At 50.0% G+C, this 23557-nt stretch overlaps 1 protein-coding gene across 1 annotated transcript in view; it reads right to left on the bottom strand.

Annotated features, from left to right (window-relative positions):
• Positions 1-23557, bottom strand: part of RYR1 (ryanodine receptor 1) — a 163748-nt gene that overhangs the window by 44097 nt on the left and 96094 nt on the right. The window contains exons 69-87 of the mRNA XM_007955540.1: positions 23299-23313; positions 21939-22109; positions 20401-20460; positions 20011-20148; positions 19443-19555; positions 19174-19270; positions 18811-18917; positions 16836-16887; positions 16647-16712; positions 15182-15281; positions 14778-14857; positions 14612-14688; positions 13644-13717; positions 13045-13062; positions 11871-11951; positions 5744-5832; positions 5492-5620; positions 5304-5408; positions 2658-2739 (exon numbers count right to left, since the gene is read on the bottom strand). Of these exons, the coding sequence (XP_007953731.1) occupies positions 2658-2739; positions 5304-5408; positions 5492-5620; positions 5744-5832; positions 11871-11951; positions 13045-13062; positions 13644-13717; positions 14612-14688; positions 14778-14857; positions 15182-15281; positions 16647-16712; positions 16836-16887; positions 18811-18917; positions 19174-19270; positions 19443-19555; positions 20011-20148; positions 20401-20460; positions 21939-22109; positions 23299-23313 (1654 nt within the window). The remainder of the gene's footprint in view (positions 1-2657; positions 2740-5303; positions 5409-5491; positions 5621-5743; positions 5833-11870; positions 11952-13044; positions 13063-13643; positions 13718-14611; positions 14689-14777; positions 14858-15181; positions 15282-16646; positions 16713-16835; positions 16888-18810; positions 18918-19173; positions 19271-19442; positions 19556-20010; positions 20149-20400; positions 20461-21938; positions 22110-23298; positions 23314-23557) is intronic.

The raw sequence follows: 23557 nt of genomic DNA, 5'->3' as shown, positions 1-23557 counted from the left end.
CATTTGACGGCTAACCAGAAGACTGGTGGTTCAAACCCACCAGCCACTCCTCGGAAGGAAGGTTGGGCAACCTATTTCTGTATGTGTGTGAATGTGTGCTTATATATCTATAGGTATATCTATACCAGGTGGTGGAATGGGTAAGGCATTTGGCTGCTAACCAGAAGGTTGGAGGTTCAAACCCACTAGCTGCTCTGCGGGAGCAACATGAAGAAATCTATTTCCATATCCCATGGGGTCTCTATGAATCAGAATAGACTTGTTGGCAGTTTTGACTTTATATATAAACACACACACACACACACACACACACACATGTCTTTTTTCCCCCTCAACCATTTAAAATTTAGTTGCAGACATAAGTCCCTTTATTTCCTAAAAGGCATGGACATTCTCTTGTGTGACCACAGTACAGTTATTAAACTCAGGAGATTTTGCATGGATATAGTACAGTAATCTAATCTAGTCCAATTGATTTTTGCCAGGTGGAGATGTGGGCCCAGCGTCACCAAATCTTCCAAATTTTCAAGAAAAGCCGGAAATCTGGATATTTAAAGGGAACTTTCTAATTTTTAAAAGCTAATGACTAGGTTTTTTTAAATTAAAATATCATATGAAGATAATTTGTTTCAATGTTATAATAGCAAAAGATGTTTTTAAAAAGTAATGTTCATCAATAGGAGATTGGTTAAATGAATTACTGTACACTTATACAATGGAGTACTATGCAGCCAAGTAAAAGAATAAGGACATTCTTCATGAACCTCTACGAGGAGCTCTGGTGGTGCAATTTTTAAGGCATTTGGTTGCTAACCAAAAGGTCAGTGGTTTGAACCTACTAGCTGTTCTGCAGGAGAAAGATGAGGCAGCCCATTTCCATAAAGATTTATAGCCTTGGAAACCCTATGGGGCAGTTCTACTCTGTCTTATAGGGCTGCTATGAGTTGGAATCAACTTGATGTCATGGGTTTGGTCATGAACTTCTATAGAGAACCTCTGTAGTAAAAAAAAGTCTTTGTTTTATTGGTAAAAACAATTACAACAAAAATCAGAGCATAGAAAAATATGTATTACATTTTACCTTTCTTCAGTGGAAAATTTACTAAAAATAAATATGTATATGTTTTCTTGCATATACATAGACTCTCTGGAAGGACACATGAGGAACTAGTAAGCACTAGTTTCTTCAAGGAAGAGGATGCGGAGAGGGAAGTTCTTTTTTTTAATTTTTAAACCATACTAAAATCTTACCTATTCAAAATAAAGACAATCTAATTTAAAACAAGTTTAGGGTGATGACTTGTATCCAAAGATGATGGCTAGCCATTCATCCCCTTTCTGTACATACATGCCAGCTCTCCCATCAAGAGGGAGAATTTATTTCCCCTTCTCTTGAAACTGACTTGGCCTTGTGACTTCCTTTGGCCAATAGAATGTGGTGGAAACAACAATGTACCAGCCCTAGCACAAGCCCTTGAGAGGCCTGGTGGCTTTTGCATCTGCTCTTTTGGAGTCCAGAGTCTCCATGTAAGGAAGTCCAGGCTATCCTGCTGGAGAGATCATGAGGAGAACTGAGACACTCCAACCAACAGCCAGCACCATCGCCTCATACACGTGAGTCCTTCCTAGACCTTCCAGCCCAGCTAAGCCCAGATGAACGCTGCCACAGGACCAGTAGAATTCTCCAGAGGACCCAGAGCATCAGGAGAAATCATAAACCATGGTTGTTTAAGTCCCTAAGTTTTGGGGAGGTTTGTTATGCAGCAAAAGTAAACTACACCTCCTCCTCACTTACTACCTATCTTGTTATTCGACATTTCACATTTACAGCAATAGTGAAGAACCTACTATCTAGATACACTCCGTGGAGAGAACAATCATGGGAGAATAGAAGGGCTGTGTATGCACAGGGAGACAGCTCAGGGAGCAGGAGTGCATGGGAGGGATGGACATAGGGAAGAGGTAACTATGGGGAGGAAGTGGGAAGTGGGAGGGGAGCTGTTGCATTGTGGGAAACTGCAGTTAATGTCATGAGACAAAGTGTATGAGAGCTGCTGTATGGAAAGTTAATTTGTTCTGTAAACTTTCACCCAAATCACAATTAAATAAAAAGGAGAAGAATCTACTATCTGACTATTTTGCTCATTAACGATGTACATTGGCAGTAACAAATGTGGAGGTACAAGGTAAGAGTAATGCTGGCTGTGATGGTTAAGGCCATGTGTCAAGTTGTCTAGACCATGATGCTCAGTGGTTTGGCAGTTATAGAATGACATCATCATTTTCATTTTGTGACCTGATGTGGTTATCCTCCATTTTCCCATAACACTGACTTTTGCATAATGACCTGGTCTTTGTAACCTAACCATGTCACTAAATGAAGAGTGAGTGTAATACATTTAGCAAATAAATAAGAGTATCCAGGCCACTACCTTATTATATTTCTCTGTGGATTCAGTAAGTTAATATCATACAGCCAGGGCCTGACACATAGTAAGTGCTCAGTAAGTGTTTGCTGAGGTTATGATGACTTCTTCATCAATTGACCTGAATGATGCTGGTGGTTGAAGGGTAGGGTCTCCTGGGTCTTAGGGAGTTTCTCCTTGGGTTTGCCTGCACCTTGGGACCCTCCCTTGTCCCCACCTCTGGGTGTTTACCTTCCAGTAGTGACAGCAGCATCACCACCATGTCCTTCTGTAGATCCAGTAGCTCCTTCAACAGTTCAATTTGGCTTGAGTCCTAGAGACCCCACACCCGACTTATTTGTAAGGGTTGGTCTCTGCAGAGAGGCCTCCCCAACCCCAGCTGCTCCTGCCCCTCTTCACCCACCCAGCAGGGCCTGAGAACCCCTCTTTCCCCCCTCTTACCTCCGAGGGGACCCGAGTCCAGACATGTTCCTCGGAAGCAGAGGAGGGGGTAAAGAGACAAGATTGGGGGCTGGGTTGCCACTTCAGGGGAAGCAGGCCTAATGGTGATGTGTGGTGGCAAAGGGTGGGCAGACAAGGAGGACTGGGAAGGGTATGGGGCTTGTGGAGCAGACACTTGAGGCAGACAGAAACAGAGACAGGGAGAGACAAACCTTGGGAATGGAGACAATATGTATCACATTTTACCACCTTCAGCCCAGGTTTGATGTATGTTTGTTCAATGAATGTGTGGTGGAAAAAGTAGGACTCTGGGTTCAGAAGGAAGGCTGGACAAGTCATGCGCTTTCTGGTAAGGCAGTTGCGGGTGATGTGGGGGCCCATTGCCTCTCCTGCCACAGTGTCCCATGTAGGATCCTCAGAAGCCTTCAACACAAGCAAAGTTCTTCCCCATGGTCTGCTACTTATTGTATTAGATTGAGCCACTTAAAAATGCCAATATTCAGCCATTTTTGACTGACAACATGGTAATGTCATATGGTTTCACCTAATAAGATGGGGGTGGGGCAATACCAGGTAAAGGGGGATAAGGTTCCTTTTCACCCCAGTGCTGGTTCTACAAGTTCCTGGTTCTAATCCTAACACACTTAAGTTCCAAAGCTCTGCACTCTAAGACTCCAACATTCCAACATCTCAAGGTCCTCAGATGGTGGGTGCCTGTGGTTTGTCCCTGCCCATGATCCAGTTCCCTTATTCTCTGAGCAATCCCTCAATTTTCAAATGGGGCACCCCAATGCCACTCTTAGAGAAATAAGGCTCACCCCAGCTTCCTGGCTCTAGCGATGGGTATGACCAAGTCTGGACAATCAGAGTTCTCCTCTCCCTGGCCAGTGTTCAGTGTGAGCCACTGAGTCCAGTGAGAGAGAACTGCAGGCCCTGTGCTCCCGCTCGCAGGAGAGACAGCTCTTCATCCCTCTGGTGCTAAGGTGGCGGGTCAAAGTCTAGGGGGTGCATGATGTGGGGAAAACCATTTTCCCAGCACCAGTGAGTGCCTGTATGAGAAGAAGCCAATGCACACACAGGCCAGAGATGGAGAGAGATATTTCTGCAAACTTCACATCTGTGAAAGCAGTTCTGGTAGCTGTGGTTAAGGCACTGGGCTGCTAACCAAAAGGTTGGAGGTTCAAACCCACCAGCCACTCAGCGGGAGAAAGATGAGGATTTACAGCCTTGAAAATCCTAGGGGAGTCGCTATGATTCAGAACCGATTCAGTGGTAGTGGGTAGTGGGTCACGTGTCTGATGTGAGTTGAAAAATCCCTCATTTCCACTTCAAGCCACCACTCTGCACTGAGCTTCTGGTCTTTGCAACCTAGATTTAGACCATGGTTGATTGATTACTACCACGGCATTTGGAAGTCGACCCAATACCAACCTTTTCTAGAATTTTAAGAGAGGAACTGCATTCTAAGTTCTACCTCTTTCATAAAATTAGATGACACTAGACAGGGTTTCTGCCAGACCCTGTGATACTTTTGGGCAAATTAGAAAAAGATTACTTTTCGTTAAAATAACTTCGCTATGAAATTTTAAGATACAGAATACTTTACTGCCATCTGCTGGAAACTGCGTATTTATGACGTGGATGAGAAGCCCTAGTAGCACAAAGGTTAAGGTTAGCGGTAGGGACCCACTCAGCGGCTCTGTCGAGAAAGACCGGCAAAACCCTATGGGGCAGCTCTATTCCGTCACATCGGGTCGCTATGAGTCGAAAATCAACTTCACGGAATTTAACAGCAAGAAAGGAAGTGGACGGTGTCCCCTCTGATGTGGTGCCCTTGTACAGTGTACAGCCTGTCCAACTGCATATGGTGGCTTTGAATACATTTACCAATTTGAGTAGACAGACGTAGAGCGAACGGATGAGGTGTGTGTGACACACGGACAAGTGGGGTGGGCGTAGAGTGGAGGGGAGCACAAAGATTCTAAAGATAGGGGATGGTGCTCGACAGGGACCTTACATCATGGATGCCTGGGATAGGTGTCATCTGCCGCAGGCAGGACAAAGAAGTAAAACACTCCTTTAGCCCTAAGACCTCATCTATGAACCATGCCATTCCCCGGGACTGTCTGAATATAAAAGGACGCCACCAGAAAGGCACACTAGCCAATCATAGAGGAGATCAGGAATAGATGGGGCGGGGCCCACCTGTTAGACCAATGGAAGTGTGGACGGGAAACAAGGGGATTGGTGGTGGCAGAGGAAGGGGGTGGGGCTCATGCCAGAGAGCCAATCCAGAGGGAACATGTATTTGGCCACGGGATGAAACCTATCTGGAACGTGCCAGGAGCACTTGGGTGAGAAACTGACCAATCGGGCAAGACTTTTAATCGGCCCAATTAGGGGACGCCCAGAAGCCGGTGACATAGGGCCCCGAACCTGAGCGAGCTTCATCATCATGTGGGCAAATACGTGCAGGAATCCCACCACGGCGTCCCAGAGGCGGCTGTGCGCCAGGCTTTGCTGGTTCCCTGTGCAGGGACCCTAGGGGGAACAGAAGGCTGTTGGAGCCAGGCAGGGCACAGGACTTGGGACTGCCCCACCTCGCCCCAGCGAGACGTGCCTACCTGGATGTACTCGGTGAGGCTGTTGAACACCTGTTTAGCCACTGACATGGCCTTGGAAAAGTTCCTCTTGCCTTGCTCCTCAATGACATCTTTGCCTGAGTAGTACCAGTAGAAGTCGCTGATGGACTCCTGGAGGGCGTGCAGGATGTGAAGGGATGCTGGGGCCAGCCATGGCCGTAAAGCCCCCACTCACGTGCATTCACAACTCCCCCACTCGGGCACATTCACACCTGGACGGCCCCACATCCACACCTGCAGCCGCAAGAGATAGTCCACTGTGCAGATGATGATGTTAATAGTGGTCGTGTTCCCGGTCTGTGTCCGCAGGTAGTTTTGGAAATCTAGGGAAATGGAAAGTCATTCATTCACTGAGGATCTCCCGTGAGCTAAGGGAAAAGGGCAGAGGGCTATTCATTGTATACAGTATTTACTGCATGCCTACTGTATGCCAAAAGGCATATAAACATCCATGTACTTAATAACCATCATATATGTACTATGTGGCAGCTCTGGTGGCATAGTGCCTAAGGCATTTGACTGTTAACCAGAAGGCTGGCAGTTCAAACCCATCAGCCACTTCTTGGAAGACTAGGCAATCTATTTCCATAGACATACTGCCTTGGAAACCCAAGGAGGGGTCACTATGGGTCAGAATCAACTCGATGGCAATGAGTTCAGTTTTTTTTGGTTTATGTACTATGTGTCAGAGGAAGATGGAGGGCCATTTATTCATTTATCTCATAAATACATATTGAGGGCCTACTAAGTGCCAGATGTGGCGGAGAGCTAGACATTTATTCATTTCTTCCCCTCCAACAGATATTTATTGAGCAACTATTAGAACAAGGGGGAGATAAAGACCAGACAATTATTCGTTCATTTATCTGACAATATTTACTGAGTACGAACTACATGCCAGCAGGAGTTGGATATTGCTCACTTATTCTTTGATCAAACAAATATATGGAACACTTAAAATGTGCCAGATCTGGTGGTGCAGTGGATAAGGCATTGGGCTGCTAACCAGAAGGTCAGTAGTTCAAATCCACCAGCTGCTCCGAGGAAGGACGATGAGGCAGCCTACCTTCGTAAAGATTTATAGCATTGGAAACCCAATGGGGGTCACAATGAGTTGGAATCAACTCGATGGCAGCAGGTTTTGTTTGTTTGTTAATATGTGACAGGCACTCTTCTAGGCCCTGGGGGTTAGCAGTAAAAGAAAGCTAAGTTCCTGCCCTCATGAAGCTTATGTTCTGGTGCGATAATTTCTAATGCTACATTGAAACTCAGCACACATATTTAACCTGAAATATATCTACTTATGCCTAAAACAAAAGCTTCATGGACCCTTTTTACACAATATGCATTCTGGTACTTTCTGTGATGTACAGTCCAGTTCCTTCCAAAGGTATTTTGATCACAAACCCCAAAATTAGTGATTCTCAACTTTTCAACCTTGCCTGCATGTTGTAATCATCTGGGGGCTTTTAAAAATCCCAATCCCACTTCAGACCAAATCAATTAAAATCTTTGGCGGGGATGACATCTGGGCTTTCAAAGTCTTTTAAAGCTAGGGGAGCCAATGTGCAGTTAGGATGAGAACCACTAAGGTAAACTAATTTCGTGATCCTCTTTTGAAAAACACTCTTCTATGGCACAAAGGGGAGCTCTGATGACGTAGTGCCTAAGGCATGTGACTGCTAACCAGAAGGCTGGTGGTTCAAACCCACCAGCCATTCCTCGGAAGGAAGGTTGGGTGATCTACTTCCATAGAGATAGTGCCTCAGAAATCCAAGGAGGGGTCTCTATGAGTTGGATCTGACTCGATGGCAGTGAGTTTGGTTTGGTTTATGGCACAAAGCCAGTAACTGCTGAAGCTGATTGTTGGGAACTTTGGGGTTTACTGGGCCATTCCTTCTACTTTCATTTATGGTTGAGAAATTCCAGAATACTAATCAAAAAAGATAAATGCTGTTCATGGGTAGCGGGGGGTGGGGTGGGGGGGTGGTAGGCTATACTGGACAGAATGATCAGGGTTGTGATGAGGGTACTCCAAAGAAGATGCCTGCCCCTGCCTGGGTAGTCAGAGAAGGCTCTCTGGAGGAGGGGACCTCGGAGCTGAGAGCTGACTAGGAGTTGGTTGCACCATTTCCCAACTTGTGTGATCTCAGGCAAGTAATTGAACCTCTCTGTGTGGGGCACAGGAGCTCTGGTAGTGCCTAAGGCACTTGACTGCTAACCAGAAGGCTGGCGGCACTCCTTGGAAGGAAAGTTGGGCAATCTATTTCCATAGTGATACCGCCTCGGCAACCCAAGGAGGGGTCGTTATGAGTCGGATCCAACTCAATGGCAGTGGGTTTGGTGTGGGGCACAGACCGTGCCTCGGTTTCCCCTATGACACACAAGGATCACGGTAGACCCTGCCTCATGGAGCTGTTGGGAGGATTTAAAGCTTTAGGATGTGTAAACACTTCAGGACAGCACCTGGTACAGAAGTGCTCAATAAGCATTAGAGGTTTCCCTATAAAGCTATAGTTGGAGCAGTGGTTCTCAAAGTGGGGTCCCCAGAGCAGCAGCATCTGCATTTCCCGGAAACTTGTTAGAAGTGCAAATTACTGGGCTCCACCCCAGAACTTCGAAATCAGAAATCCACTTAAGTCCTTCTAGCATTTATAGCAATATCGTGCTGCCCAGGATAGCCTTATCAGCCCTGAAGGGGTTTTTGAATCTTTACAGTGGCATAGTGGTTAAAGCATCTAGCTGCTAGCCAGAAGGTCGATGGTTCTGAACCCACCGACTGCTCCCTCGGAGAAAGACAAGGCAGTCTGCTGCCATAACAATTTACAGCCTCAGATCTCACTTATATAAAAAGACAAGAACAGCCAAATGTATAGAGACCAAAGTTACCTAGGAGTCCCTAAGGGTGGGAGGGAGGGATAGAGGGAGGTGACTGCGCATGGAGTACTGAGTCTTGGTGCACAGCAATAGAAAAATCACTGACTAGAGACAGTGTTGCACAGCCCGTTAATGTAATTAGTTGCTGTCAATAAGTTGTTCACTTATAGAAAGTTGAATTGGAAAAAAGAAAACTTTACAGCTTCAGAAACCCTCCGGGGCAGTTTTACCCTGTCCTAAAGGTCGCTATGAGTCAATTGTTATTAATAGGAACTCTGGTGACGATGTGCTTAAGGCACTGTGCTGCTAACCAAAAGGTTGGTGGTTCAAACCCACCAGCTGCTCTGCCGGAGAAAGATGAGGCAGTCTGCTTCTGTAAACATTTGCAGCCTTAGAAACCCTATGGGGGCCGCTATGAGACTGAAACTACTTGATAGCAGTGAGTTTTTGTTTGTTTGTTTTGTTTTTGAAAGGGCTTTTTGGTCGGTTTTTGTTTTTTCCCAGAGTTTCCCTTCCCATCGACTTCCCTATAGCCACTTCACAATTGTAGTATCAGGCTGACTCACCCGATTGCCTCCACTGCCTGGTTCACATCACAGGGGAAGATACATAGGATCAGCAGTTGCTCAAGGTTTTATATGCAAATGTCCAGGCTTTCCCACCAAGCCAGTTTTCTGCTCTTAATTTCTGTTGATTTAAATTGGGCAGTATACCCAAATACAGAGCTCTGATGGAGCAGTGGTTCAGGCAGGCAGCTGTCTGAACACTTGCAGAAACTTGCAGACCCCAGGAAATCCAATCATCATATACTCCAAAGACTGATTCCACCTTAATTAAAAGGCAAAAAAAACAAACAACCAAACAAACAAACAAAAAACCCAACTCTATTCACAGGCACAAAGATATTTAATAAACCTTAAAAGAAAAACTGGTTGCGGACACAAGAGCTTCTGAGGCTGCAAAGCAATGGATCCTGCTTTAGCCATTTTTTAGTAGAAACGGGTGAAGACTAGAGATAAAGTAACTGTAAATCAGTTACTTTAAAGAGCATGAGCCAAGTCGGGGCGAGTCTGTGGAAGTCTGATTCTTGTCACGAAGGTGAGCTTCTGGGTACCGTGCGGTTTTCTAACCACCTGCTAAGGGTTACAGCCACAGCGTGAGAGTGTGCATGTTTGTAACAGGAAATGGTATTTGTCAGAATGTGTCTTGTGCAGAATTTGGACTGCTCCTTTCATGTTTTAAGCCATGTTTACCACAGGAGGTTATATTTTCCTCACCAATTGTGTGTTTAATTAACTTGCTGTGTCATCCTTCAGCTTGTTAAACTGGTTGAACCTGTGTGAACCCCCAAAATGGAGGTGCTGGACCTTAGTAAAATGGCTGGCCTGGATCTGAGTCCAGACACTAAAAAGCCTGTAACTAAGAAATAGTTTCTCTCTGTCATTAAGCCAAGGATAAGGGTCCTGATGCCATTAAGCTTATCAGACCCAGAATCTGCTGTTCTCAGGAAATATATAAGGCACTTGACTGCTAATCAGAAGGCTGGCAGTTCAAACCTACCAGCTACTCCTTGGAAGGAATATGGGGCAATCTACTTCAATTGTGATACTGCCTCAGAAACCCAAGGAGGGGTCGCTATAGCTTGGAACCAACTTACCAGCAGTGAGGTTTTTTTTTTCTTTTGCCAACTGTCCTTGGGGCTCTGGTGGTGAAGTGCCTAAGGCATTTGACTGCTAACCAGAAGGCTGGCGGTTCAAACCCACCAGCCACTCCTCGGAAGGAAGGTTAGGCAATCTACTTCTGTAGTGATACCGCCTCAGAAACCCAAGGAGGGGTCGCTATGAGTTGGATCCGGCTTGATGGCAGTAAGTTTGGTTTGGTGTTTTTGAGTCTTTGGGGAAGAATGCTTTATAGTTATCTTGTAACCACCCTGTACACCCCTACAGCCACATACTTCTGCAGTTATTCTATATAACCAACCTGATGACCAGCGTATGTACTCCCGACCAATCTCCTTTAGTTCCCTGCCTAGAGATATCCCACCTCTGACTACCTCATCTCACAAAGCCCCAATCACAGATTGTGCACTGTTAGCTCCTAACTCTATCATATAAATACAGCCTTTCCCCCCACTTCAGAGACCATCTGGTTTCACTCTGTGAGGCGAGACGTTTCCCTAGTCCAGGCTGCTTCCGAACCTTCAATAAATCTCTTTGCTTTTACGTCCAACAGAGTGTGCATTCATTACTGTTTGAAAAACCAGAACAAAAATGTGAAAATGCTTGCTTAAGTGAGGAAAGAATCTCTGAGGAAAGGCCTTCCTCTTGGCAAAGTGTTTTACAAGCAACATAAATGCACAGGCGGATAGACCACAGTCTCAGGGGACATGAAGGTCAACTGTCATAATACAGTCTGCAAAACAACATTCTACATCCTACTTTGGTGAGTAGCATCTGGAGTCTTAAAAGCTTGTGGCGGCCAGCTAAGATGCAACTATTGGTCTTTCTCTGGTGGGAGCAAAGAAGAATGAAGATAATCAAAGATGCAAGGGAACAGTTACTCCAAAGGACTAATGAATGGATCGTGTGAACCCCAGAAAAACTAGATGATACCCAACTACCATTTCTGACTGCTCTGAAATAGATCACAATAGGAGGTCCCAGGGATACAGTGGGAGAAAAAAGTGGAACAAAACTCAAAAGCATAATCAACCATACAAGATCAAAAGGGCAACATCTGCCCAGGGATAACGCTCAGGAGGCAGGAAGGGACAGGAAAGGATGGAGGGAAATGGCGAACCCAGGGAGGAAGTGAGAAGACAGCTGTTACACCATGGGGGTGGCAATCAGTGTCCAAAACAAGACGTTTATCAATTGTGGAACGGAAAATCAGTTTGCTCTGTAAACTTTCACCCCAATCACACACACACACACAAATCTCTGGGGAAAAACAAAACCAAACCATGTAACTTTTCTACAGATCCAAAGCACGGACACGCTCCACAGAAACCGAACTTTGGCAGCCGCGGCAAATACAATTGAGTTTTGGCAAACTGGTCAGGTGGCAAATTGGGTTTTGGCAGATTGATTTTGGGGAATAGGACTGGCTTGAATGAGAACTAATCCAAACCAAATCCGCTGCTGTAGAGTACTTTCTGACTCATAGCAACACTATACAACAAAGTAGAACTGTCCCCACAGGGTTTCCAAGCCTGTCATCTTTACAGAAGCAGACCGCCACACATTTCTCAGCTGAGTGCTTGCCCACTGTGCCACCAGGGCTCCTCTGAAGGAGGACAGTGAAAGTGAAACAAGAAATTTGAGAGGTTTGGGAAGGAGGCTGGGCATGGTTTGCCGGCCTGAGGAGGGTGAAGGAGGACGAGGTGGGTGTGAGGCCATCAGTGTTAAGGACAGGGAGGGACTAGAGAGGAACTCAAGCATTCCTTCCAGACCCACTCCAAACTCAGCGCTTCCCTGCCCCTCACCATTGTTGTGGCCCTCGCAGAGCAACTGCAGGAACCGGAACAGGTCCTGGGTGAATTCATCATCTGCCATGACCTTCTCTCCTAGGAGGTGGAGGGAGGCAGGGTCCAGGAAGGGTCAGATGGGCCAGGACACAGCACACGCATGCACATGACCCTTGCACACTGCACACGCATGCCCAAAAGCATGGGGGAGCTGGGAGGAGCAGCCACGCTTCAAAGACACTGTGAGCATCACGGGCATCCATGACACCAGGGGTCTCCACCTTGGAAACCATAACTTCATCAGAGGGAGACCTCAGGGACCCTGATTCATGATGCTGGGGCCTCAAGTGTCTTTCAACGACATCAGTGTCCCTCTGATGTCACCACTTGTGTGCCATCTAGGACTGTGCCCACCCGGCAGACCTTCTGGCAGCTGGTGCCTCCCTCAGCCACCCCACCCTCCCTCCAGGGCTGCGGTGGTTAATGGATTATGGGGTGGGGGGTCACTTTCACACAAATGCTTTGAGTGGGTGGCCAAGCTGGTTTGAGGGATAGACAGCCAGCTAATTGGCCCAGATGCCTTGAAGCAGCCAACTTGGGAGAAGCAAGGGTGGGTGGGTAGCATATCAACATGGGCCAATCAGAATAGGCATCTGGAAGAAGCCAATCAGGTGGGCCACAGGAGAGAGAGGGAAGGCTAGACAGTAAATGGGCCGACCAGAGCAGGCGCAGAGGCCCGCACACCAATCAGAGTGGATGCTGGAGGCACCCAATCCAGTTGGTGGATGGGAACCACGCCTTAACCGACCAATCTGGCATCTTGGCGCGCAGAGAGCAGGGGGCTGGGAGTACGGGTAACCCCACCCCGGGACTGTGAATCTGAGTGTGGAAGTCCGAGATCATCAGCTGGAAAAGGATCTTTTGAGATTTTCTCTAGCTTCTGTTTTACAGATGGGGAAACCGAGATTTACAGAAAATACTTTTTTATTGTCCTATCGGTTGTTAGTGGCTAATCTGGGGCCCGAATCTGGACTCCCTGAATTTAAGACTTTCCACCCGCATGGTGCACCCACTATCCGGCTTCCCCTCCCCGAGGCGGTGTCCCAGATCCTCAGCCCCCGGGTGGGCGATTGGGGATTAGAAGGGAAAGGCTGGCAGTAGCAAAGCAAAGGGATTGGGCTGGGGGAATTACCGTTCTGGCGACTGATGACTGAGGCAGCCGACGGGATGGGAGAAGGAAGCAGGAGAAAAAGAGAGAAAAACGACAGAAGGAGACAGAGACACCGAGACAGAAAAACACAAACAGAGACAAAGAAGTCAGAGAGAAACAACCCACAGAAAGGTCGATAAGGAGACAGAAGGAAGTGGATTAGCAAGGAAGAGAGAAGGGCATGAGGGTGAAAGCAGGGGAGAGTGGAGAGGGACCAGGAGAGAGGTGGACAGGTGGAGGTGGAAAGGGAGGAGGCCAGGACCAGGGTAGAAAGTTAGACATGTCACAACACGGCAAAGAGGAGACTCGATTAACCCGGATTAGGGACATTAATGAGAGAACAGCAACCAGGACGTGTGGGGGGTGGGGTCATGTGATGGATACACAGGCAGGAAGATCCCTGGGATGAGGGCCATGGGGAGGGGCACTCTGGAGGAATGGTGGAGGGGGCAGGGCTGGGGACCGCTGCAGGGGGTGCGGATAGGGACTCCTGGGGGAAGGGCGCTCTGGGCAGGGTGGGTGGGTGCAGTTCCTGAAGGAAGAGGACGCCCCAGAGAGGGAAGCCCAAGAGAGGGCCTCACCAGTTCCATCCTCCTTTACCATGCCCAGGCCCTCTGCCTTGTTCTGTCTCTCGAAGGCATTGAGATCCAGGACGCTGAAGGGAAAGAAGGAAAGATGGGGACGGTGTGATGAGGCCTCTGCCCTCTTCTCCTTCGGAGCCTGGCAGCCCCCCCCCCCATCCCAGTGGAGGCTGGGGACCCACAGTAAACCATGTATCAGCTGGAATCAAGAGGCAGCAAGAGTCAACCTGGGAGAATGAACGAGGTAGAGGCTATGAAGTGAGGTGGAGCCAAGAGAAACCAAGTACAAGTGCAATAATGAGGGAGCAGGAACCATCAAGTATCCAGAGCCACCGAGGGGCAGGGGGCAATGGTGGTGCAGTGGTAAAATTCTCGCCTTCCACGCGGGAGACTCAGGTTCGATTCCTGGCCAATGCCCCTCGTGTGTGGCCATCACTCATGTGTCAGTGGAGGCTGAGTGTTGCTACGATGCTGAACAGGGCCCACTGGAGCTTCCAGACTAAGACGGACTAAAGAAAGGCCTAGTGATCTGTGTCCAAAAACCAGCCAATGAAAACTCGATGGATCACAATGGTCCAATCGCTTTGTTCCATGTTCCATGGCCAACTTGATGACAGCTAACACCACCAAGAGGCAGAGAAAGTCAGTTGGCAACAAAAGGAAAGCCAAAGTAGAGCCAAATTAACAGGGGTCATCAGAGAGAACCCACATCCCCTACTGCTGAATTCCCCTTGAGTTTTCAACAACCTTGCAGGTCCAGCCACCTGGAATCATAACATGACCCTCATTCTTAAAATTCTGTGATATTCTGCCTTCCTTACCGTCTATGTGAATTCTTACAATTAAGCTCCTGCTATTTGGGCTACTCCGGTGGGTCTCTTTCCTTGAACCAAGACTGCAAAACTGGTGCCAGGAGTAGAGGGCACACTCGGCCACGCAGACTTTAGACGGGCCACACTGGAACCTACCTGCATGTCTGCATCAGCGCCTGGATACTCTGGAAGAAGCCAACTTCCTTCTTGTCCTTCAGATAATCCAGCATTTTCTGCAGAGAAGGTGGAGGGGACCGAGGCCTGGGAGTCACTAGGAACCTTCCACCCCTAACCCTGTCCCAAGGCCCTTCCTTTCTGTTACCTGCTGCACCTCCGCATTGCCTCCATTCAGGATGGAGATGCCCAGCTTCAGAGTGGAGGACACCATGGCGCCTGTCTCTCCTGCAGTGGATGGGGGTGGCAAGAGAGAGTCCCTTCATTTTGGGAGCAGTGGACCCCACCCACCAGAAACAGCCCTCCTGGGGGATGGAGAACAGGGATGGAAGAGTGTGCAAGGGAATGCCTGCAGGGGTAGCACTGATTGAAGGGTGAGAGAGAAACTGCAGGGCAAGTGTGCAGGGGCACATGCAAGGGCTAGGGTGTGAGTGGAAACCATGGCATGCAGGGGCAGGAAGTGTGCCCGCTGGGTCCACAGGCAATGCACTGGGGAGGGTGAGGGGAGGGTGGTTTGTGCCCAGGAGAGGCCAATGCGTGTGCCAGGGGCACCTTTGCAGGCGCTGATCATCTGCAGAACCATCTCGGCGGCCCCCCGGTTGTGCAGCCGCGCCTGCTGGTACAGTAGCCGCTGCTTCTCCATCTCCTTCTCCTGGGGCAGAGAGGTGCCCCATGGGCAGTGAGCCCGGCTCACCCATCCAGCCTTTCCCCTCCCAGGCTCGTCCCTCACCCCTGCTCTCCTGCACCCAGGCTCCACCGCAGGGACTGACTCATCCCTTGAACTGTGAGCTCCTTTTGTCCCCTGGGGCTAGAGTCCTCGGTTTGTCTCTGGCACCTAGTCCAGGGCCAGGCATGAAGTGAGCACTCCGTAAACTGGGGCCTCTTCACCCGGGCCCATACCCCCCACCCCACCCCAAGTGCCAGTGGATAGAATTCAGGTGGTCTGTCAACTTGGATGGAGAAAACAGTTCTATTTCTATGTTTACCACTCTCTAAATGATGTTTAGCATTTCCTTCTGTTATGAACAAGGCGATAAATCATAGCAATATTAGCAGAATCTGTGATCTTTGTCATCAGTAAGAATCACAGATGTTTGCATATCACAGTACTGTTATAAACAAACAAACAAACAAAACAAAAAACAAACTTACTGCCATTGAGTAAATTCCAACTCATAGCGACCCCCACTGGGTTTCTGAGGCTGTAAATCTTTACAGAAGTCTATTGTCCCACCTTCCTTCTGTGGACCAGCTGGTGGGTTTGAACCACTGACCTTCTGGTTAGCAGCCAAATGCCTTACCCACTACACCACCAGAGCTCCTGGACCCACTACTAGATCTGGTTATTTGATGGATTAATAAAGACGTACATATATAACTGTATCACTAATTTGTTGTTTTTTAAAAATATTTTGATAACCCTTCCAATAAGGCTTGTTTTTCTTGAATCTTAGAAATTTTATACATTTTAAAACAAAACATGATCCTGAGAGAGGCTTGACCAGATGCCAAAGGGCACGACGAAGGTTAAGAACCTCGGAAGCACGTGCTCGCTGGCTGCCTTAGTGAATGAGTGGACGGATCGACTGCATGTATATTAGCTGTCTCTCACTCCAAACCTTTGCATATGCTGTTCCCCCTGCCTGGAAGGCCTTTTTTCCTTTCTTCAGGGGTCACACCCCTTCCATCCTTCAGCTCAGATATCCCCTCCTATGAAAAGCTTTGGCACCCTCACCCCAGGCTGGGCCAGGCAGGCGCCTTGTCTGGGTACCTGTAACCTCTGTCCTTCTCCATCTGGTTCTGACCTCTCCGCCTGTGCCTCTCCCATCACCACCATGTACCTTCTGTGCTGTCTCTGTGTGGTAATGTTAGTGGACTGAAATGTCACTGCTGTGTCCCCCACGTTGCCCAACGCAGGCCCTGAACACTGCTCTGTGAACATGTGCTAAATGAATGGTGGATGACGCCAGTCAGGGTCCCCATCCCCTTCCTCCCGGGGGCTTCTGATCTCACCAACCTCAAAGGAAACCTCAACCTCTTCTTCGACTGGCACGCTCTCCTCTGTGTCCTCTAGGTGGCAGCTCTGGAAACAGGTATCAGTTAGGGATGATGGCGAACAAGGGAGCTCTCCAGTCCACCCCGTCCTTTCAGTGGGCTGGCGTTGGAGCTGAGAAGGGAAGCTGGCCTGGCTGGGGCGGGGCCTCACCTTTGCCATGATATCCGCATACGCGATATACAGGTAATCCTCATCCAGTTTGCTGAGGAGGCAAGCGGGGAGACAGTCAGGACCTGGTGGAGAGGCGCTTTCCTTTGCCCTGTCACCTCTCCTCACCCTCAGGGTGGTTCAGCTGGGTGGACCCCTGGCCCGATACCAGGGTGAGCACATGAGGAAGGCTTAGCCAATCAGCATTTTCTATCTGCTTGGCTACAGTAATAGGTAAGAGATGGTCAAGGGATTCACAGTGGGCCTCTGACCTCTGCTCTGGGAGTTTTGCTGGAGCTATTGGTAGAGGTTGTCTCTGTCTACTTGGTTGTTGGAATGATGTAATGGAATTCTAGAGCTTCCAGGGCAATCTTGCCTCCTTCTGGCTCACTCCACAGCTATGACCAACCACTCACCCTCTCCTTGGCTCTCCTCTGTAACAGTAATAAAAATGACTACCACCTAGTGAGTGGAATGTTTACCCTGTGTTAGTCCCTGTTCTGAGTGCTTTACATATACAAACAGATCAATCCTCATAATGACCCTATGCAAAAAAACAAATTCGCTGCCACTGAGTCAAGCCCAACTCATAGTGAGTTCCATTGGGTTTCCACGGCTATAAATCTTTATGGAAGCGGACTGCCCCATCTTTCTTCCATGGAGCAGCTGGTGGGTTTGAACCAGCAAACTTTTAGTTAGAAGACAAATGCCTTAACCACTGTATCACCAGAGCTTCTTATAACCCTATTAGGTAGGTATATTATCAGCCCCATTTTACAGATGAGGTAACTGAGGCACCAAGATTCCTCTTGGCCAAGGTCACACAGCTTATAATGGGAGAGCTGGGATTCAAACCTGGACTCATTCCAGAGTCTGTGCTGTCAACCACTACATTATATTCCTGCCTAGAGGGACAGAAAGCAAGACACTCAGCTTCCCAGTTTCCTTTGCAACTGTGCAGAAGTCCACTAGGGAGATCTTCCCCTCTCAGATAAAATGACTTTGGTCTTGCCTAAGGAAAAGGGGAAAAAAAAAAAAGCCTTTCCTGTCCTTCTGTCCGGTAGGTGGTCATGATGCCTCGAAGTACAGTGTTCATCTTGTCAATCATGATGACAGAAGCTAAGAATGGCAGAACAGAAAGCTAGAAAGAGCTTGTGTTCCTTCCACTGTCACTGTGCCACTGCACCAGCTCTGGACTGTCACCTCCTGACTGTACATTAAAAACCAAATGAAACCCACCACCCACAGAGTCGATTCCAACTCATAGCAACCCTCATTGGGCTTCCAAGGCTGTCAATCTTTACAGAAGTAGATTACCTCATCTTCCTCCTGAAGAGCAGCTGGTGGGTTAGAACCACTGGCCTTCTGGTTAGCAGCCATTTGTCTTACCCCAGTACTGTGCCACCACAGTGTGTGTGCCACTTCACCCACTGAAGCTCCTTGACTTCACATTACATGGGAAAAATAAATCCCTGTGCCTCAGTTTCCTCACCCACCGAAAGGAGTTAATAACAGTACCTATCTCATCATGTGAACACTGAGTGAATATGTACATGGTAAATGCTCAGCAAGGTGCCTAACACATAACGGCCACTCGAGAACTGTCTGTCATTACCATCCGCATCCTTATACTATTATTTATTCCCAAAACTGCCATTATTAGCTTTTTTGTGAATTACATAAAAGGGACCCCTTCCTCACTTCCATATGTTGGAAATGTGTCATAATGTACTGCTTTTGTTTGACCATGACACTTCCTGTCAGAACATCCCAGCAGACCTACACATGATGGTGTGGACCCCTCAGATGACACGCCCCTGTGAATTGCTCAGCCTGCACAATGTACATGGTCGTCCTGCCAGTCCCAGTAAAGTGACTGAAAGATCAGCTGGAGGACTTCCCCAGGACACAGAGGGCCCCTCCCCAGGCACAGGGAGGCTGCCAGGGACAACTCTGAGGCCCAGGGAAGGGTCTTCACCTCTTTTCAGTCAGGGCCGTGCGGCTGAAGTGCAGGACCAGCTGGTGGAGGGGGTCTGGCTTCTTCTCTTCCTGCTCTTCCTCCTCTTCCTCTTGCTCTCCAGCTTTCTGGGGGGAAGTATGGAGCTTGTGGGAGGGGTTTCTGGAGTCCCCTCCTGTCTGCCCCCTACTGGGCTGGATTCTTCTCTCTTCTCCCCACCGCCCCCTCCCCTGGCTAAGCCCAAGCTAGAGCTATACTCCCGGGGCTGCCATTTCCATAGACCTCAGTGTGAAGGGCGATGCCTGGAGGTGCCCAACTGGTGGCCTGGGTGGGGTGCCCAGCCATATCCAGACCACCCACACCCCCAGGCAGGCCCCAACTCACTGAAAGGTCATCTATCATGCGGTCCTCAAAGCTGTGGTCTTCAGTCAAGATCCAGCCAGCCTTGTAACTCTCCAGAAACATGTTACATGCCCGGTGCCTGTAGGGGAAAGGTCTGGGGCGTCATGGAGACCTCCTACCCTGCCAGGCCTCCTCTGGCCAAGCTCCCGATCGACCCCATTCCCCAAGACCAGCGTGTTGGTATTCCATCCTTCCGCCTCCACGCCACTGTCTGTCATTCTGTTAGCTTCCCTCCTCCCCGGGAACCTTACGTGGGCAGGTTGTACAGAGGGGTCATGCGGAAACAGGCCACGACCGCCCGCCGGCGCTGCTTGGACAGAAGTTTGTGCCACACCGCCTTCTTGGACTTGTAAGGATGCTCTGTCTGAGGGGTGGGAGAGTCTGTCACCTCTCCGGACGCTGCTCTGATTCTCACTCCCATGCTCAGGCGAAAACTGCCCATCTCTGCCCAGATGCAAACTAAGGCCCCACTCACACAAACGAGCAGCCTGTCCCACTAGTCCAGATAACTTTCTGACCTAATCTCCGTCTCCAGACCAGAGTTTCCATCCTAGGCCCCGCCCACAGCCTCGAGGTGCACCGCTAGACCCCACCCCTGCCCTAAGGCCCTGCCCCAGACCCAATTTCATATTTGTCCTAGACTCCAGGCCCCATCCACAAACACAAGTCCCACCCCTCCCACCTGGGCCACAGACAGAAGGATCATTTCCCCCTCCCTCACCACTGCCGGTCCCCAGATTCAAGTTGTGCCCCCCCATGCCCCGCCCAGAAATGCAAGCTTCGGCCACTCAGCATTAACTATCCTCTAGCCCCACCCACCTGCTCCAAATGGTAGAGCACGGCGGACACTTCTTGGACTCTGCGCACGATTTTCTCAGGATCATCGGCGTCCTCCTCGCGTCCTGGGAGACCCCGGTACAGCGCCATCTGCCAGCGCAGAGACGGGGAGCCTTCGACCTGAGAGAAGGAAGGACAGCCCGGGGTGAGGCAGCTTTCCAGCGCGCCTCTTCCCTCAGCCTGGGCTCCCACCCCACTATGGTGGTTTGTTTATCCTGCTGCCCCGCCCCCTTTCTGTATCATGGAGTTAACAGGGCGAGCGCAAGTTAAGTTCTTTCGTTGGCGGTCCGGTACATAGTTAAATGCTGAAACAGTGGCTCTTACTGTCATTATTAGAAATGCCCCTTTCGGTTGCGGACTGGGGAAGCATACCTTTCCCTGAAGGTGAAGGTTGTTTTGCAGGAACTCGCGGACCTCCTCATCTGTGTCTTTCTGGGGAGACATGGCCAGGCTGGGTCATTGTGGAGGGCCCAGCATCCGCCTTGACCCACAGCCCTTTGCTTCTAGGCCCACCACCCCAAGACCTGGAGGAAGTTTGTGAGGGGGATCTGGGAACAACTGAAGGGCTCCGAAAGTCAAGAGTGGTCAGAGGGGCGTCCTGGAGGGGACCAGTGTGGGCCACGGAGGCACTCAGAAGACAGTGAGGATCTGAGGGACCAAAGGTCAAATGAGGCCAGAGAGGGATTATCACGGCCAGAGAAGGATCAGAGTGGGTCTGGGAAGACATGAAGATGTGCAGGGAGTTTTTGAAGAGCAAAGGGCATTGGCAAGGTCAGCAGAGGTCACTGGGAGATCCAGGAGGTCAACCAAGTAACTAGTGAGGGTTGCACTGGGGCCAAAGGAGGGGTGACCAGGGTGAGAGTTCCTTAGCCTCTCAGGAGTGGAGGGTCCTCCAGTACCAAGGTGAGAGGTCAGTGGAGCCTTGGAGGGCTCTTTGGGTCCTGGTGGGACCCAACCAGTCCTAGAAGGAGCTTGAGGTGCTGGGAAATGGGATCCTTGTGATACCAATGTTCGTGGTCTTTAGGGCCCCAGACGGCTTTAGCAGGTAGTCAGGGGGCTTGGTGGGATCCTGGAGGGAGGGCTCTAGGAGTCTTGGGGCAGGATCCTGGGAGGTCTCCTTAGGGTCCAGAGGCTGGAAAGGAGTGTGGGGGGCAGGTAGTTCCTGCAATCCAATACAAGGGGTAATTGGGGGTGCTGGGAGGCCTCCTTGGGATCCCAGAGGACTTAAGAGGGATCTAGAGGAGGGGTTGGCTGATCCCCAGGAGATATGAAAGATATTAAAGGTTTTGGCATAGTTATTAGGGTCACAGGGTGCTACTCAGAGCTGGGGGGGCTCAGCACAGTCAACAGTCAGCAAGGTCCTGAGGGAGTGAGGTGGTGAGCTGAGAGCTCCGTGGAGACCCAGAGGTCCCAAGGGTCCTGGGCAGGGCCACTGGGGTAATGAGGGGAGTGGATCCCAAAGGGCTTTTGGGGTCCTGGCAGAAGGCCTAGAAGAGTTTCAGGGGCTCAGTGGTATCTTAAGGTGGGGTCCTCAGGGACCCAGCAGGTTTTACATGGTCTCAAGGAGAGGGGAGTGTCAGCTGGAATCCTTAAGGCTCAGTGTGGTACTAGGGGTGGGGTCCTCAGTCCCAGGGGGTTCAGTGGGGTCCTACAGTGGTCAATAGGATCCCAGGGGTCTTAGTGGCATTCCTGGGGCCTCAGTGAAGTCCTAGTTAGGGTTCATGGGTTCCAGGGGCCCTGGCAGTGTCCTGAGTAGGGTCCTCAGTACCCGAGGGTACTCAGTGAGTCCTCATTGTTAGGGGGCAAGGACTCAGTAGGGCCCAAGGAGAAGGCTCCCAGGGTTCTGGGGTGCTCAGTGGGATCCTGGGGATTCAGTAGGGTCCCACGGCCCTAATGGGGCTGGCAGGCACCAGGGCATAGCGGGTCTTGGCCAGCATGATGAGGTCCTGGTCGGTGGGCGCACACATGTTCAGGCCAATGGGCAGCATCTTCTTAAGTGTGGCCACAATCAGTGACGTCTGTACTGAGTACCGATCCCCCCGGCGCTTCTTCTTGGTGCGTTCCTGGTCTGAGCCACCTGACTGTGGGGATACAGGCGTCAGTGCTGGCCTGGGTAGCAGCCTGGCCCCATGCCTCAGCTCCGCCCCATGCCCCAACCCGTAGCCATACTCTGATCCTCAGCCTGGATTCCAGGCACTCCCCTCACCTCAGAGCACATCTCATCTTCTACCCCATACCTGGCTGATCCTTCACCTAAGACCCCAAACCCTGACCCTAGATACTCCCAGGCCCAAGCCCCCATCCAAATTCCCAACTCCCATCCCGAGCCCCTCCAGATTCTCCCAAACTCTGGGGCTATCTCAACCTCTAGAAGCCCTCTCCCAGAAAACCCAAAGTACTCACAGTATGCTTCCCCCCCAGCCCCCATAACATGCACAATCCCACACTTCATATCCCAAGACTGACCCTCCCAGGAATGAAATAAAGATGCAGAACCACAAAGAGTCCCAAGAGACAAGAGATGTGGGAAGAAAAAGAGAGACGGACAAGAAGACAGAGACAGAAGATGCAAGAGAGATCCAGAAAGGTCTGGAGCAGCGACGTGGGGCAGAGTCCCACAGCTGTGTTCTGGAGCCTTGGTGCAGACCCATGGCTGGTGCCACCCCAGTCATGCTAGTGAGAAGCCCCAGTGACAAGCTTCGGCCAGAGCCACATCCACACCGGCTTGCAGATCGCGCATGGCCCATGTGCCAGGCACTGCTGAAGGCCACACATGCAGCATCTCAGAGTCCACGTGGGGCCCTGGGGCTCAGGGCCACAGTCAGATGCCGGCAGAGGCTCAAACGGATACAACAGTTGGCCAAGGTCACACAGCTAACTCCCAACAGAGCCAGAATTCCAATCCAAGTCTGTCTGATTCCAGAGAACAAGCCTCCACTGCCCGGCAAGAGTGCTGCCTCCCCGTCATGCATGTTCCTTCCCACCCCCATCCTCCTGGACTTCAGCCCACAATGCTTGATGCTTCGGCAAAGCTGAGAATTTTTTTTTTTAATTAAGTTAAAAAAAAAAAAAGATCAAAATTTCAGATGCTGAGGGCTGAGAGGGGGATGGATGGTGAGGGGAAGGATGGAGACAGATGGGGTATGAGGGCCAAGGACAATGGGTGGGGAACAGAGGGAGAGGTGTTCTGGAGGGGGGGCTGGGGCTGGTGAGGCGGGTAGGGGGTTGTGAGCCAAGAGCCATGCGGAAGGTTCCAGACGCGGGGCTGACCTGTACATCTCCTGCCTGCTTCACCGGGTTGCAAACAGAGACAAGAAGGGTTACCCCAGCCCCTCAGAGAACCCCAGGCCCAATTCCAAGTTGGCTGCACCCAACTCCTCTGCCCGCCCCAGCTGTGCATCCCCCAGGTGGGCATTTCCAGAAGAGGGGAGTTCTGAGAAGGATGGGGGTTGGGAAGAGGCAAGGGCTGGGGGAAGAGGAATAATGGGGAGGTGAGGAAAGTGGGAGATGGGATGGGAGGAGAAAGGTG

Source organism: Orycteropus afer, unplaced genomic scaffold (genome assembly GCF_000298275.1).
Source record: "Orycteropus afer afer isolate SDZICR_OR568_19922 unplaced genomic scaffold, OryAfe1.0 scaffold00507, whole genome shotgun sequence".
Classification (NCBI taxonomy): domain Eukaryota; kingdom Metazoa; phylum Chordata; class Mammalia; order Tubulidentata; family Orycteropodidae; genus Orycteropus; species Orycteropus afer.
This window is presented reverse-complemented; position numbering and strand designations above follow the sequence as displayed.